Here is a 17,597-nt window from a genome sequence, read left to right as displayed (position 1 = left end):
AATCTGCAGCTGCAAACCTGTGTAAATGTGAACACTGATGCTGGGTTTGAACTGACAAAGAAACCACTAGGGCTACTCACAATTTCATAATATTTAGCCATCAAATTTATACATAATATATTACAAATAATAAATATAATTATTAATTATATATGTTCAGTGATCCACTGGTTGAACCAATAACCCAGTGACCCACTACCTCCACCGGGTCAGTATCCGGGTTGGATCTGATAACTATGATCAAAACAATAAAAGTGGGACATTAATGTAAGACCAAGAGAGTAACGAGGGACCAAATACACTCTTTGTTCCATGGTATGTCATCTTTTCTAACATTTTCATGCAGTACTAAAAGATGCATGAACACTAGTTGGTTCCTGCCATGAGTCATAAACTCATAAATGTTTTTCAAGTAACTTCATATGGATAACCTTGGGGATGAGTGTGTCATCCTCATCAAGAATGTATGCCAAACCACCAGTCATTCCAGCAGCTACATTTATGCCAACTCTGAAAGAAAACCAAAAGAGGTGTTAAACTCAAGTCATTTGCTTGATAAACACAATGAAAATAGCATCATAAAATGCATCCTTACTTCCCAAGTATGACAACACAGCCACCACTCATGTACTCGCAACAATGGTCTCCAGTCCCTTCGACCACTGCTTGAGCAAGAGAGTTTCGCACTGCAAACCGTTCACCATCCTTCCCTCTAATGAAAACTTGACCACCAGTTGCGCCGTATAAGCAGGTGTTCCCTACTATAGTTGCCTCTTCCGGAACAAACCCAGTAGTTTCTACCGGGGTCACAACCAACTCACCTCCAGCCATACCCTTGCAATACAAAGTTTCCATGAAAGAGTTGTTGATGGTGTTAGTGCAGCATTAAGTTACATAGAAATAGAACAGCTACTATTGCAAACCTTTCCTACATAGTCATTAGCCTCTCCAACTAGTCGAATGCTCATTCCAGGAGTCAAAAAACACGCAAAAGATTGCCCAGCACTTCCTTTAAACCTGGAGCTTGAACAGGATATTTAGTATTTATTCTTTGCACATCAGCTTGCAACTTTGAGCGAAATCTAAAGGAGTTATAATTTTCACACAAGTGCACACTTACGTTATATTCAGTTGTCCAGCAAAGCCAGTGTCCCCATATTTTTTGGCGACAACACCTGCTATGCGTCCACAAACAGCACGATCAATGTTATAAATCTTCATGGTTTTACAAATGACTTTTTCATGCTCAATTGCGTCAGAGATCTGTGGGAAGGGGGAGGGGGTAATGGAATATCAGTTGAAGATGTCATTTAAGGAATCCCTAGTCTTCTTAACCCTTGTTTGACATATTTAGTAGTGCAGACGCCGCATTTAAACAAACTGACCATCTGATTGTAATCACCGTAGCTTGTACAAGCTGATGACACTGATGTAGCACGACCAAAAGGTCTAAATTCTTATCAAAGCTTGTATGGATCTCTAAACTGTGTGCTAGCACTGAAACTATTTCATAGTTCAATGGATGCCAATCACAAAAAGGAAATCAACTAGGGCAAATCATGACGTTTTAGAAACTCATGCTAGGAACTCAATTCAACCAGCATTTCCATGAGTTCTGATTCTATCAGTGTCTAAGCTATGCATTCCCCTAGAGTGACATACCGGTGGAGATATCACAAGTTTTATTAACTTGAAAATATACAAGGTCTAAAGTCTTGTAACAAAGAATGGTAACATTACTACAGAGTTATTAGGCACTGAGCTCATGTGAATCATGGCTGGGTCTCCATTACCACAAGCCAAACATGTTTCCCTGTATTTTTCTGATAGCATGAAGTGTTGACATTTCCATGCATTCATCATTTTGTGCATAGGCAAAATTTTCAACATACATCCTTTTAAGTACATGGAGGTGAAAAATACTGACTTGCATTGGGAATGCTCTAAGTACTTATACTTTTAAGTCCATATGTTCTCCATCGGATTGACTTCTTTCTCTTTCAAATACATGAGAGGGGGTTGACGTCGACTATTAGACAAGTGGTGGGAATAAAACAGGCAAACTTCAAAATTATGAGTGCTTTTGATTAATTTCCTACTCTACTTAATATGTTGATATTCATTCACCAATGATTCAGTCACATGTACTCTCAAACAACATTTACCCAACACTACAGTTTACAGATTATCGAAAAAAACACACACTACAGTTTACTGCTTTGCTCATATATTCAACACCCAATTGACGCGTTATAATATGTTAACTGCAATACCAGTCATACAAATAAACCCTAAAAAAGACAAGTACAAAAATGTTCTGCAAACATATATAATAAGTAAAATATGGTACTTGACTTACAAGTTTCCAGAGCTTTTCAAGCACGAATCCATGGCGTTTCCCGCCATGCTGCAAAAATAGCAAACCTCTCTCTCTCTCTCTGTGCAAAGCAAAACCCAGCTGCAAAAACTTGCACAACGAGGCAGGCTATTTGCAACCGCAATTTTTTCTAATGGCACCCCTAAAACTTTTGCTGGGATTTGGTATTTTGGAAAGGATACTAGAACGTCTTAAAATGGCAGTGCAATCTTTTGTTATAACCTAAACCATTGTTTACAAACATGAACATCGCCACCCACGAAGTTCTATGATCAAACTCCCAAAGAAACTTGTTCAATATGCATTTTTATAAAAGCACTCTGGACTAAATTCTGCTAGGAGACAAACAGTCTAGGAGAAGTTAACTGTATGAAAATCCACATAACATCAAACCTTGAAGTAGGTTCACTTGCACAATAACTGTATTTATTTTTCTGGAAACAGCACTTTATTACACCCCACACTTTCCTCCAGGTCCTCCAAACAAGAATGACGGCTTCAGGAATACCGCGCCCGGATCATATAATTCTAGACCATAACAAATACAACGTCAATATAACTCTCGAAACTATGTACAGGAGTGTAGTACATCCAATTTTCATCCTCATAATGGAGTGATCGAATATAGCAGGCCCTCTTATAGTCATCATGAGGATAGTGTCCATTCCCCATTGGTGCGACTATCATTTGGTGGCCCTCCTGCCAGTCCTCCCCAAGCAATTATAGAAGCACCCCCATCTAGTTGTGGAAGTAGAGACTTTGGCCAATAGCCTATATGGATATGATGTAATGATAACCACCATTTTCCGGTGGCGTCAACTGCCAGAAAGGGGGAAAACATCAATAATAATAAAAAAAACAAATTGCACTGCATTGCACTAGAAATTCAAAATAAGAGCATACAACCAATTAATGAATTATTCTAACACAAAAAAATGCCCCATGACCAAGATAGCCCAAACACTGCCCAAGTAGCCGCGACCATTACAAAGTATACATGAATGCCTCATGAGCATTACAGATTCTACAGCTGCGGTAGCAGCATTCCAACAGAACTAGGTACATTAGAAATGCATGGGGGCGGGTTCGAAAGAAAATGTAGTCGCTCCTCATCTCCTCATCAACTTTGAGGGAAACCAATTTTTCAACAGATCCATGTGCTAGAATGGGGGCTTCACTTCCTAAAGGAGCCAAGCAATGATGGAATCATAGAGCTGAAGAGCAGACTTCATATCAAGGCTTGAGGACCAAAACTCAACCTACTTTAGATCACTTCTTGAAAAAGTAATGAGGAGAATTGTACTGTAGTGCCACCAGTTTTAATGATTCTTTCTCCTGTAACTTTCAATGTAACCTATTCTTTTGCACTTTTGCTTAATACAAATGACCCTTTCGATTATGGAAGATGTATGGTGCAAAGGCTGAAACTAACCCTATCTATAATGGACACACAGGTGCTAATAAACAGAATACAACTATACAAGTACTCCAACAAGGTATAAAGTGAGGGATTTTCTAACTACTACACCTGAAATGTCTTGATGGGTGGCTTGTTGAGAATTTTGAACTGTCTTTCCAATTCAATATCTTCTTCATCTGATAAAATTCTCCCTCCTTTAACACCATTGGCAAAGAATTAGGGACAAACCCAAAACCGCTAAATTGATAATAACCTTCAAACTACTCATGGTAAATCTTAAGCAACCCTCCGGTTTCAATGGTGGAAGTAGAACTATTTGTCATGTATATATAAAGTACTTAGATGAAATGCCATTACTTGTAATTTGATTCTATATTAATGAAGTAGGTTTTGATTTTTAGTATGACCAGGATAGGAAATAATCTTTGAGTGTTTACAACCTTCAAGCTCCAACTGTATAGCCAACCCATCCAATTTTCCCTATGATTATATTCTTACCCTTTTTTTTTAGTTAAACAATTCTTACCGCTTTTAGGAATGTACTATTCCCTGAAATTATGGCTATGTTTTGAGGGAAATTCGGGAACACCCTGGAAGGCCTTGACTGGTGGGTTTTGAGAAGGCAGGAACTGTCTTCTTCCAGATAGACTTCTCACTCATTCAAATCCATATTGGTGAAGAATACGGGCCAAAATCTTGAATCACAAAATTGATTATAATCATCAAGCAACCTTGACGAGATTCCCATTTACTCCCTTTTATTATGTTTTCCATTCATATAAAAAGTGTTGAAATGCGTTGCATTTTCACTAATCCCATACTACACTTAATTGTTGGAAAGGGTTTGAAATTTTATTATGACCTGGATCAGAAAGAACTTTAGAGTGTTTATATTAAGAGAAAACATTTTTAGCAACAGTATCAGCGCCTTAAGTGCAATACCTATTCCAATGTTCATTGATGATCCAACTGGTCTCTGTCATCTTCTTCTGCTAGACAATATATGTTCTTCTTTAGGTAGATAACTTTCAAGTTCCAAAATATAGCAAATCCATCCAACTAAACATAGATTCTATTGCTTTGGCGATCTAATGTATCTCCTCCATAAAAGAAAAAGGTTACGAGTGAAAGAGTTTTTCTAAGTACTTGTATTTAAAAATAAATAAAATGTTCTTCATTGAATTGACTTCTCCCTCCTTCAACACCCTATTGGCAAAGAATTAGGGCCAAAATCACTGAATTGAAGTGGGTGTGGGAATACTTTTCACTAGTGTTTAGATGCCTTTTATTAGTGGTAGTTTTATACTAGTATACCCATGGAGCCGTGGGGAGAACGAAATGGAGGAGACGGAACATATATTTGGGCGACAGACAAGTGATTTTTTCTCCCCCATTGCAAGGGTCACTCGCTATCTCGTTCGACTATCTTTTACTGTTGTAAATCTTTTCAAATTCTTGTAAGACCATAGGAAAGAAAATCTCAGTGTTTTCTATGTTATTGTGTTCAGCGCTTAGAGCATTCCCAATACAAGTCACAATGAGGGGAAATTGAGAGTTTTCACCTTTGAATACCAAAAAACCCTTGCCCAATGCAAAGGTGACAAAGTCGGTGACACTCAAGTTAAGCACTTGGAAGTTTTTTGTGCACATTGAGATCAGTAATCATTTATCCTACCAAACACTAGAAATCCAACAGTAATCACGCGCAACACAACACTTATCTCTCCTTACTTGTTATGTTCATATTCATTGACCACCCATTGTAGATTACTCCAATGATTTGATCACATTTGTTCTCCAAAAACAGATACCCAACACTAGAGTTTACTACTTACTTCCATGCCAAAAAAACAAAAAAAAAAACCAATTGACGCATTTGATCAAACAAATTAACAACTCAAGTCACACAAATAAAACATTAAAAACGACTAGAAAAAAAAGTATGTTATGCACACATACAAAAGAAAGAGATGGTACTTGACTTACAAGGTTTTAAAGCTTTTCACGCACGTACTCATTGTGTTTTGAGTTGCAAAATAGCCAAGCTCTTTGCTCTCTCTCTCTCTGCGCAGAAGGAGCAGAGCAGAAAACGTTAACAAGGAACATAACTATTATATTCTGTGAGTGGATTTACCAAAAATTTCTGTGAGCCAAAAATTGTTTTGTTTAAATATCAAAACAAATAAGTAGCTGAGATAAGTAGAGAGGTAAAAAAAGAAACAAAAAAATAAAACGATTGTGGGGTAAAAGAAGAGGCAAGATTAATGGAGAGATTGACTCATAAAAGCCAACAAATTTGAAGACTGAAACGGAGTATTCACTTTTGTAAATCAACCAAATTAATGACCATGATTACCAAATTAACCTACAAGTCAACCAAATTATTCTACACGGCAAGACTAATGAAAATTATTCTACAAGTCATCATCTCTGCTTGACTCTTTCCTCTCTATTCTCTATTACCAAATTATTCTGCAAGGCAACCAAATTATTCTACACTGCAAAATTAATGGAGATCTTGACAGACAAGACCAAGTACACCTCGCAATGCTCCTATTTCTACAATTTGCAAAGATGATTTCAAAGGCAATATTAATGGAGATCTTGACAAGCAATGCTCCTATATATTACTACACCACATACCTTTTAGTTCATACAATTCCCAAAGATGATTTCAAGCCAGGCATTTTACATCATCTTCCTACTCTTTAACCAGTTGATGTCCCAAACAAAACCTTCTATGGCCACCTCTGGAAATGAGACTGATCTTCACTCTCTAATCGCTATTAGAGATGGAATTCAAGGCGGCTTAAGCTCCTGGAACCAATCTGCTCATTTCTGTCAGTGGCAAGGCATTAAATGCGGCAAGCGTCATCAAAGAGTCATAAGTTTGGATCTTTCCAGCCAGAGTTTGGTTGGATCGTTATCGCCTCATATTGGAAACCTCACTTTCCTAAGGTTCATCGGCCTATGGGACAATCAACTCTACGGTGAGATCCCACAAGAAACTGGTCGGTTGTTTCGTCTTCAAAAACTCAATCTATACAATAACACTTTCGAAGGAGAAATTCCAATCAATCTAACCCAATGTACTGAACTCAGGTCCATTAATTTAGGTGAGAACAAATTGTCAGGGATTATTTCGGCAAAGCTTGGCTCATTGTCAAAGCTTGAATTCTTGAATATTGATGAAAACAAACTGACAGGAGTGCTACCCTCTTCTTTAGGTAATCTTTCGTCGCTTCAAGTCTTCTCCACATCTTATAATAAATTGGTTGGAAGTATTCCAGCCAGCTTTGGTAGACTGTCAAGCTTACAACAATTCGGTGTTGGACGTAATTTACTATCTGGTGAGGTCCCGTTAACAATTTTCAACATCTCATCCTTGAATAAATTAGCAATTGCCGAAAACCAATTTAGTGGTAGTCTTCCACCAGACATGGGCATCACTCTTCCTAATCTTGTAAAATTCTATGGGCATATAAATCAATTTTCTGGACAACTCCCAGTTTCATTAGCTAATGCTTCTAAACTTCTACTAATTGATATTTCAGAAAACAATTTCAAAGGTAAAGTTCCTAAAGATTTTCAATTCCCTCAAACTATTGAACAGCTAGGTCTTGGAGGCAATTATCTAGGAACAGGAGAAGCTCATGATTTGAGTTTTATCACTAATTTGATCAACTCCAGTAATCTAAAGGCATTGGGCTTGGGCCATAACAATTTCGGAGGTGTTTTCCCGAACTCTATTACCAATCTCTCCAACCGAATGGAGAGGTTGGATCTAAACGGCAATCAAATATCTGGAATTATCCCAGAAGGAATTGGGAACCTGGTCAGTTTGTTTGTATTAGTTCTCGGGTCTAATAACTTTTCCGGTAGTATTCCATCTTCAATTGGAAAACTTCGTAGTTTACAGGGGTTAAGTCTGTCCAAAAACAAATTGTCTGGACCGATCCCATCTTCTCTCGCGAACAATACTAAATTGAGTGAATTGCATTTAGGAAGGAACAGACTGGAAGGAAACATTCCTTCAGGTCTTGGTGCTCTTATCTCATTGCAAACATTCCTTCAGGTCTTGGTGCTCTTATCTCATTGCAAATGCTGGGTCTGGAACAAAACAATCTAAATGGTACCCTACCAAAAGAGATCTTTAATATTTCCACTCTGCTTCATCTTGACTTCTCTATGAACTCCTTAATTGGTTCCCTACCTTTAGAAGTAGGAAAACTAAAAAATCTTGTTGATATCAAGGTGTCTGGAAATAAGTTGTCTGGTTTAATACCTAGTACTCTTGGTGAGTGTTTGAGTTTGGAAAATGTATACTTGGACGGAAATTTGTTTGAAGGGATAGTTCCTCAATCTTTGAGTTCTTTAAAGAATGTCCAAGGGTTGGATCTATCAAGGAACAACTTGTCTGGTGTAATTCCAAAATATTTGGAGGACTTTCCGTATCTCCAGATGTTGAATCTATCATTCAATAAACTTGAAGGTGAGGTACCAGTGAACGGAATCTTTAGAATTGCAAGCAAATTTTCAATTGCTGGGAATTCTGATCTCTGTGGGGGTATACATGAACTGCAATTGCTGCCATGCCGAATTAAGAAATCTGAAAGATGTAAAAAAGCAGGAAGGTCCAATCCTTCCAAGATAGCAATTTTGATCAGTGTGGCCGTGTTCATTCTTTTGGCATCAGGTTCTCTAATATTTTACTTGAGAAGAAAAAGTAAACTTAAAACGGCTTCTTTGCCATCATTTAGTGATCAGCATCTCAAGGTCTCTTATGGAGATCTTTCTCAAGCGACTGATAGATTTTCTCCAGCTAATTTTGTTGGTTCAGGCGGTTTTGGCAGTGTGTATAAGGGAATGCTCAACCAATATGAAACCGTTGTTGCTATTAAGGTGTTCAAACTTCAATTGAGAGGAGCTTTAAAGAGTTTTGTGGCAGAGTGTGAATCATTGCGCAATATCCGCCATCGAAATCTTGTTAAGATTCTAACTTCATGCTCTAGTGTGGATTACGAAGGAATTGAATTCAAAGCACTAGTCTTTGAGTTCATGCCAAATGGAAGTTTAGAGAAGTGGCTGCATCAAGAGATCAATGGACAAAATGAAGAATCGAATTTGAACCTACTTCAAAGACTAAATGTCGCAATTGATGTTGCTTACGCTTTGCTATCTTCATCACGAAAGTGCCACGTTTTGGTTATTCATCGTGATCTAAAGCCAAGCAATGTGCTTCTTGATAATGATATGGTAGCCCATGTTGGTGATTTTGGCTTAGCAAAGCTTCTTACGGGATCAATAGAGAACTTGCATGATAATCAAAGTACCTCAACAGGGGTAAAGGGATCTATTGGCTATGCCGCTCCAGGTTCGAATTTAAAGATCGATGTATGCTGATTTAAGTCCTTTTTACAATTTATAAATGCATGAATTTAATATCAGGTATACCGCATCATTAGTTATAATCTTTCCGTGCAGCCACATTTTAGTGAAACTCAAATACTTTTGCCTCTTTTTTATTCCCCGTGTTAAGTTTGACACCATTAACGCCCAGGTATATGAGCTTAAGGAGGGCCTTGGATAGTTGGATGTTTCCATCTCCGGAGCTTATATCATACATATTAATTTAGATATCTTAAAAGAGGAAAAAGGAAAGTTAGTGCGAATAAAAAGCTGTTAGAGATAATAAAACGATTAATTAATTTGATCTAATTTCTTTTCAGTCTATGTTAGTGGAGTTAAAATTCAAAAGATTGAGTAAAGAACTGTGGTTGTGGTAATTAATCTAGTTTGTTTACTTCTATCAATATCTTAACTGACGATTGTGAGGAGCTAGTTTTCCAATCTCTCAATCTGTAGTATATTAATGGATGTATGTAAAGCATTATGATTTTACTATATATATATATATATTTGTTTATTTTTTTTTTTTTTTTTTCATTTTTGTTACATTTAAATGGTTTTATGGAAACTAGTGATTGATGTATATATTGCAGAATATGGTATGGGAGCTGATGCATCCACACAAGGAGATGTGTACAGTTTTGGAATTCTTGTGTTGGAAATGTCCACAGGAAGGAGACCAACCGATGAGATGTTTAAAGACGGTTTAAGCCTCCATAACTATGCTAGCAAAAGTTTGCAAGATCAACTTACAAAGATCGTAGATCCAATACTTCTATCTGATGGAGATGACGCTTTTAGGAGATGCTAATAGCTTGGGAATCGGCAATCATAGAAGAACAAAACTGCTAGAGTGCATGACTGCAATAGTCAAAATTGGGGTTGCATGTTCTGTTGAATCACCGTTAGAGAGGATGGATATTAGAGAAGTCAGTAACGAATTGCACGCTATCAGAAACACATTTCTTGGTAATGCATTACTAGGGTTCACAAAGAACGTAACTGCCTCCAATGAAGGTTTAATTGAAAGGTAAAATCACATCTTTTACAAATAAATGAATATGAAAGAGATAGAAATAGCTCATTGTTTTGCACTGTAATATTCCTTTGTTTATGTTAATCTGAGATGTATAGAAACATCTATATATAACTAGAGCAAAAAAGAAATTGAAGGTAGATTCTTCATACATGTGTTTGCTACCAACTAGTATAGGTCTACATAATTCACAAAATAGTGGCCACATGCTCTACTTTTGTGAGATGATAGTTACTGTTGATTTTGTATCAATTCAGTTATTACGCAATCTTTGTTAAGACCAACTCACTTTTATACCCCTCTAAAATCATGAAAATCTCCCTTCAGTGGCCCCTATAACCGTATTCCTCTACCTGCAGTTGAATTTCTCACTTTGAATCTTTGTAACCACAACGGTATATGCAACTAAATATGCAAGGTGGCTCAGGTCTGGCCACAGAGGAGAGCAGATGACCCCACTCCCAATGGAACACAATCCTTATCGTTTGAAAGTTTGACTACACTAGGCGCCACTCTCACTGACCTGGCATCCAACACCAGAAGCCATTTTGAGTGGCGTCCCATACTTAGAAGTCATAACCATTCTAGCTCTCATTATTATATCCCTCTCCATTGTAGGATGAGAATATAAGGTGGAGTTGGTCTAATTGTTAGCAGATACTACATGTTGTCAGATAATGCTCCAGTTATGCATCTGCTCTTCTTACAATCTTGATTGGAGTTCGAGGTTCTTCTTGCAAACTCGGTTTATCATATCAGGTACTCCATTTTTTTTTAGTAGTGAGTTTTTTATTAATTTTATGAGATGTGGTTTGTTTGAATTTTGTTTTGGATGTTGGGTTGGGACTTTAATTTGTGTTTAAAGATTTGGGTATTGATCAGATTGGAAATATATGATCGGTATATACTTTGATTATTGGCTGTTGTTTATAATGAGTAATGCATTGTTGTTGAGTTCTTAATTATTAAGTTTGTGTTTTAGAAATTTAGAAGAGTGTAAAGTACAAGGATTTTCATGTCGTTTTATGCTCCACTTCGCAGTCTGTTTGTGTTCTTCAATTCAAGCTGCAATTAGGCTCATTCCAAGGCACTGTGATCTCATTTGTAAACAAAAACTCCTTTTTATAGATCTCTTTACCTGTGGACTGAGTTTTTGTTTGTTTTTTTTTGATAGGACATCTTTAGGAGGCTTCGTATTTGGAGGTTATTTGCGTCTGTCTTTGCCTTTTCATCGACACCAGCATTGATGTTTGGACTGTATTTACTCTACTACTTCAGGGTATTTGAGACGCAAATTGGGTGCAATAAATACTCGGTGAGTTATCTACCCCCACACGGTTCTTTGTTTCTTTGGATTTTTGCATGTTGACTGTGTTGAAAATTCATGTTCTCACTACTGGCAGACAATAGAACCTCTACACGAATCATGGTCCCTTGTTGGTCTATGCTGCCTTGCAATTTTTTTCTACTACTGAAATATTAATGGTGGTATAACTAGTTAGTTATATCAATCAAAGTCTTCATGTCTATCATTGCTGCTGTGCAGGCCTTTATCTTGTTCTCCGTGGTAGTCTCATCCTTGTTTGAGGCTATTGCTTTGGCATTCTTTAAAGGTGCACTTCTTTTATTTTCAATTGAGAATTATGGGTTGCATTTCTGATTTATGCAACTTTGATTTTATGTGAATTTGCCTTTTACTTTCTTTATCATCAGCTGAAAGGTTCTATGATGTCTTTATTTGGTTCCATACTTATGTACTTTAGTATTATTGCTTATTCAGGGGTGAATGTGTATTTCATCTTGTGCTTTAGTAGATTTGTTGGAACATGGAAGTCTTCAGTCGTTGGTCTGTTAACAAGAAAGTTTTTGATATACTCACAATATTTTATTAAACTAAAAAATTGTGAGCGCTTTTATACATGCATTTAAAGAGTGAGATACTATAGAAACTTTATCTCACAATTCTTGGGAAATCATTTACATTCATTAACAAATCTAAATCAGCAGAAGTAGCAAATTCAGTAGTTGTAAGATGATGAATATTATCTAAGTAGTTTTTTATTAAAGTTTTTTACTCCGGGGTTTTAGATGTGGATTTTATATTACCTAAGTAGTAAGATCATGAATATCATTAAAAGTTAATTTTATAGGTAAACTATTTAATTAAAACTTATGTTCAAGAAAACTATTTAATTTAGGCCCATTGAGAGCACGTTTATCAACATCTCATGCCCCAAACAATTTCAATATTGTTGGACAAAAATCAACAATGGTAGAACCATGACTATTTTCTTTATCCAAAGATGTAAGAGCTTTAGACTAATTATTGCTTCTCAGTCATGATTATCCTTATAAGTTGTAACAAATTAACAATGGTCTAGGACGGAAAACCTTTGACCTACAACCTCATTATTGTTTCCACAGCCAAAACCATCCACAAATAATTCATGTAGCCACCTGATTGGTTATCCTTTTCTACTTTTTATGTTTTTGTTTGCCTCACTCTTATGTTTGGCATTAGACATAATGGTTATCTAGAAAGAGCCTAGTTTGATCTGCACTGCTGCAGATTTGGATGATACCTCATGTTTTTTTTATGTGGAAAACGTGTTGCTCCAATTTGTGTGTTGTTCGTAACTAGTTTAATTTACATTTGCAGTTGCACAGATTCGAGATTCATATTGATGAGAAGTTTTAGTTTGTTGGACCATACTATTTGAAGAGTTCACTAGTTTTTTTTTAGCACTTAATTTTTTTATGGATTTTTTTATTAAAAGGATTGTAAAACAATAAATTAGGTGGAAATTTTATTTCTTTGATTTTGCAAATCCGATCCTTCCTTGAACATCTTTGGCATCTGGACCTTCGGTCTTATATTTCCTTCGTTTGTACCGTTCTACTTTGACATCCCAGTTTTGACACGGTTTCACATTTTTGGAATTAACTTCTCTCGACAAGTCGTGTGTGTATATTTAGCGTGTCTTCAGGTAACTTAAGTTCTATAACTACTTCATGGTTTTACCTTTTATCAATTTCAAGACTGGCTCGACCTGAAATTTTTTTTTCTCAATTAAATGCTAACTGTACTTTTTACTGTCACCTCACAGTTCGTTTTTCTCGTCGAGGAAAAGATCTATTCTGCCGGCATATGTGGTGTTCTTGCCGGTCTTCTCTATCATTCGAATATTTTCGCATACCACATCAAGGTTAGTTTTTAGTTTTCCAATTGTTCTTAACCTTGTTTATATAATTTAATTTGGGCATGTTCTTATGTGGCAGTAGAAAGATTACTTAGATTTCACTAGTAGGCTAGTAGCCAGCTTAGTAGCTCTTTTTTTTGATTGGCAAGTCTGTTTTAAATGAGATCAATAACTCTTTGATGCTAGCGGGGTTTGAGCCCCATACCTATGGTATCATCACCCAAAGGTTTTACCGACTTTGCTAGTCGGCACTTGCATTTAGTAGCTCTTCATTGAATGGAGCAACAATTTCAGTCATTCAGACTATTTTATACAAAAGATCTATTGAGTCAAGCTGTACTTTCGGATACAATATTTTGATAATGCAGCTAATTGTAATTTTTAGTTATCCGGAATGAAGAAAACATGACTCCAGAAAAACGGTACTATATATAGTTATAGATCATCTTGTGGAGCTTCTTTTTTTTTTTTCTAACCGAAAGCGATTTTATGTTTTACCATAGGTTTTGTCGAGAGTTGCTCTCTTATATTTGGCACCACGGATCTCAAGTAAAATATTTAGATTGTGAAGTGTACAGATGTCGATATGAAATTGAAACAACTGTTTGTATAATGACTAAATGATTATCTGGTTCTTATTGCAAAATCAGTTCCTTTTATTTCACTTGAACAAGTAATTCCCAATGACCAAATGTCATACGACTCCTAGGGTGCCATATGCATGCTATTTTCCATATTTGGAGCAGTGTTTTGGCTTTCTTTGTTACTTCATGGTCTAAACCTTTCACATCATGGTCTTTCTTGACAATGTAATTTGTTTATGGAATAACTTCTGCAGTTCGGAGTTTGTCAGTTCATTCTTTTCGCGAATGTGTTGGCCCACTTTGGGAGGATCATCCCCTTCAGCATCAGGCAGGAATGTAATTGGAAACATACCATCTTATACCGGCCGTGAAGTGGAGGCAAGTAGTGTTAGTAAATGATTTTTATTGTTGTTTGTCACTTTTGAAGAACTTGTGGATGTTAGCTTTGTTTTATTGCACAAAACTATATTCTCACATCATGTATGTTAATATTATTACCATGTGAAGTTCTTATCCAAATTTATATGTCGACATTACTCCACTTTTAAATGTTGATGAATCATATGATAACTTTAGGCTCTCACAGATCTTCATTTGCTGCATTGATGTTTAAATTTTGGTGCGTAGATTACTGACTTATAGTAGATCACATGTCACATCTAATGCTCCATCATCCCGCCACAAGAATTCCACTTTCATATGTTCCATTGCATTTTGATATGGTTCAGATTTCTGGGGTGCTTTGATATTGTGGCTGTCAGCCATTTTGTTTTGCTTTGTTGGATGCTCCTCGAAGTTAGTGTCTTCTTGGAAGGGCATTTTTATTCACACTTGTCTTGGATTCCACTTTGCTTGGTCTTGTGCGTTGTCTTTGTGTTGACTCAAATGATTCTCTTCGGCTTTCCGCAGTATAGCATATGGAAAAGTATTGCTATATAGATGATGGGCACTGTGGTTTTCGCTTTTGGGTTGCCTAAATTTGTAATGGATCCTTGTTTTGTATAATAATAAGTATAAGAATAGCAATCACAATGAAAACAAGCAATGGGCGATTCCTTTTGTACTTCCTCTTCTCTCATTTAGGGCAGAGAATTGAACCCGACCTGACCCAACCCTGAATATGTCGGGTTCGGATACATTTCTATAACCGTATTTAAATTCGGGTCGGATATGAATAATTCGGGTTCGGATACATGTTTTATGTAATTTTTCACATTTTTAGTGTTACCCGATCGGGTTTGGGATTTGAATTCGGATTCGATAGAAATATTTGCAAAATATTCGGATTCGGACCCCAAACCCGAACCCGTTCCCTGCCCTACTCTTATTCTCTCCTTGTGAGTCGATCACTAACTAATTTTCTTGGTTCAGGGAAATTATCCTTCCGCTGCTCCTATTGCTTCTACCGTGGAGCCATCAGACAATTCCATCGCAATGCTGGTTTCAATGGGTTTTGACAGGAACTCGGCAAGACAGCCAAGAAACGACGTCAGCGTGGCTACAAACATCCTTCTTGAAGCACAATCTCACTAATTCAAACCCTGGTCAGTAGGGGGATAAAAAAGAAAATTGGGTTTTCAAATTGGCAATGCTAACTGAATCCTGTTTGCCGGGATAATAACCATCAAAGAAGCATAGTCATCCACTTCTGACCCATGTTGATCTACTCAGCAGCAACTGTCCAGGGGCTTATGGTATCTTTTGTGGTTTGGCTGTTTCGCTGCATATATGCATGGTGCTAGATCATCATTTCACATACACAAATGATTTGCCAAGTTTAGGGTGAAACTATGTAATCAGTCTGGTGTGGTCATTTCTTCATCTGGAAAGATTTGATTTTGTATAGAGATTTGAACGATGTGGTACTTTATTTTCTTTTAGTCATGTTTGTAACATGGCCTGTAGTGGCCATTGTCAATTGGTATAAATTCAAATTCATGAACTCCTAGTAAGAGAATATGAGGAAATATTTTTTATCAGTCCAGAACTCCAAATGCTTTCATTTATTATTCTACCATAACATCTAATATCTTCATCTATTAACTTATGTAAGTAACAGCTTCTGGCACTCGGCAGTGTTGATGCTCACCATATGCTTTTAAGACCGAAACATTGCAGGAGGATCTCTGAAGTCTGAACTCCGTTTCTAGTTGCTGTACACATATAATCTTTTCTTGAATCCTCATTCTGCAATTTCCATTAATGAAGTTTTAGATACGATGATTGTAGTAGTCTATTGCAAATCCTTCAATCTGTTAAATCTGTCTTATAGTTGGTTATGAACAGATTGAGTTACTATAGCATATTCTTTCAGTAAATAAAATTTACTCCTAGAATAGGTTTCATGCTTCTTCGTGAAACAGTAACCGAATATCTTGTTCTTTCCCAAGGCATAAAATTTGATGCAGTTTGCCATGGTGACAAACTTAAAATTTACATTCTCCATCTAGATATTTTTGTAAATAAAATTGGACCTGAGGGTTGGTTATAAGAATTGAACTGAAAGAAATTTCTGAACCGAAATTTTCTTGCAAACAATACTAAATTGAGTTGGTTTACTAGGAAAAAAAAACTGGAATTTAACATTTTCAGGTCTTTGCTATAGAATTAAGAGTTAAAAACAACTGATAAATGGTAGTACCAAAACCCTTTTACCAATTGTTGAATTGTATCTTTATTAAGAGTTTGAGACTGATCCCAATTTTTTTAACCTAAAAAATCTTGTTTTCAAGAGCTCTGAAACAGTCATATGGAAGAAACCATTTTGTTTTACCTATTCCTGCTTCAATAGCTTCCAAAATAGTCAACATAGATAACTGCAAATGTCCAAGGGTGGATGTAGGGTGGAGAGAGGGAGGGAGATGGGGTTTATAGGTGGGGAGAGAGAGAGTTGGGTTTTGATCAATAACTTGAAGGAGAGGAGAGGGAAGCGAGAGATTGAGGACAGACGGAAACCTACCAAACTACTTTTGGGCCATGTACCCCCCCCCCTCCCAAAAACGTTCACTCTGCTTACTTGATTATGATCAATGTGGCCGTGGTCATTCTTTTGGCATCTTGCTCTCTAACATTTTACCCGAGAAGAAAAAAAAACTTGATATGGCTTCTTCGCAATCATTCAATGATAAGCATCTTAAGTTCTCTTATGGAGATCGTTTTTTTTTTGGTAACTTTATGGAGATCGTTCTCAAGTGACCGGTGGATTTTCTCCAACTAATTTTGTTGGTTCAAGTGGTTTTGGAAGTGTGTATAAGGGAATGCTCAACCAATATGAAACTGTTGTTGTTGTTAAGGTGTTCAAACTTCAATTGAAATGAGCTTCAAAGAGTTTTATGGCAGAGTGTGAATCATTGCGTAATATCCGCCATTGAAATCTTGTTAAGATTCTAACTTCTTACTCTAATGTGGATTGTGAAGGAAATGAATTCAAAGCACTAGTCTTTGAGTTCATGCCAAATGGAAGTTTAGAGAAGTAGTTGCATCAAGAGATCAGTGAACAAGATGAAGAATCGAATTTGAGCCTACTTCAAAGACTAAATGTCGCCATTGATGTTGCTTCTGCGCTTAGCTA

General features: G+C 36.7%; 2 protein-coding genes and 1 long non-coding RNA gene across 4 annotated transcripts in view; 2 read left to right on the top strand and 1 right to left on the bottom strand.

The window, feature by feature from the left end:
- Positions 1-11,782, top strand: part of LOC147484282 (uncharacterized) — a 74,855-nt gene extending 63,073 nt beyond the window's left edge. The window contains exon 3 of the long non-coding RNA XR_015205200.1: positions 11,646-11,782. This is a non-coding gene — a long non-coding RNA (uncharacterized LOC147484282). The remainder of the gene's footprint in view (positions 1-11,645) is intronic.
- On the bottom strand, positions 236-6,578 carry LOC147484283 (ferredoxin-dependent glutamate synthase, chloroplastic-like). 2 transcript variants are annotated; one of them, XM_086578224.1, is made up of 6 exons: positions 6,441-6,578; positions 5,784-5,861; positions 2,360-3,196; positions 924-1,017; positions 596-834; positions 236-510 (listed from the first exon to the last, which is right to left on the bottom strand). In XM_086578224.1, the coding sequence occupies exons 3-6, from the start codon at positions 2,404-2,406 to the stop codon at positions 396-398; spliced, it is 495 nt and encodes a 164-aa protein (XP_086434350.1). In that variant the 5' UTR covers positions 2,407-3,196; positions 5,784-5,861; positions 6,441-6,578; the 3' UTR covers positions 236-395. The 2 variants fall into 2 exon arrangements, with proteins under 2 accessions (XP_086434350.1, XP_086434349.1); XM_086578223.1 differs by lacking the exon at positions 6,441-6,578 and adding an exon at positions 1,121-1,263 and having other exon boundaries at positions 5,784-5,915.
- Positions 6,466-16,002, top strand: LOC147484281 (uncharacterized). Its single transcript, XM_086578217.1, has 9 exons — positions 6,466-6,787; positions 7,025-7,834; positions 7,873-9,171; positions 9,800-10,236; positions 11,417-11,557; positions 11,789-11,855; positions 13,350-13,448; positions 14,281-14,404; positions 15,398-16,002. Exons 1-4 carry the CDS (start codon positions 6,466-6,468, stop codon positions 10,015-10,017), a joined length of 2,649 nt encoding a protein of 882 aa, XP_086434343.1. The 3' UTR covers positions 10,018-10,236; positions 11,417-11,557; positions 11,789-11,855; positions 13,350-13,448; positions 14,281-14,404; positions 15,398-16,002.
- The last annotated feature ends 1,595 nt before the right edge of the window (positions 16,003-17,597 follow it).

The sequence above is a fragment of the Coptis chinensis genome, chromosome 8, assembly GCF_015680905.1.
Source record: "Coptis chinensis isolate HL-2020 chromosome 8, ASM1568090v1, whole genome shotgun sequence".
Taxonomy (NCBI): domain Eukaryota; kingdom Viridiplantae; phylum Streptophyta; class Magnoliopsida; order Ranunculales; family Ranunculaceae; genus Coptis; species Coptis chinensis.
The sequence above is the reverse complement of the archived record's forward strand: the minus strand, read 5'-3'. Positions and strand labels throughout refer to the sequence as shown.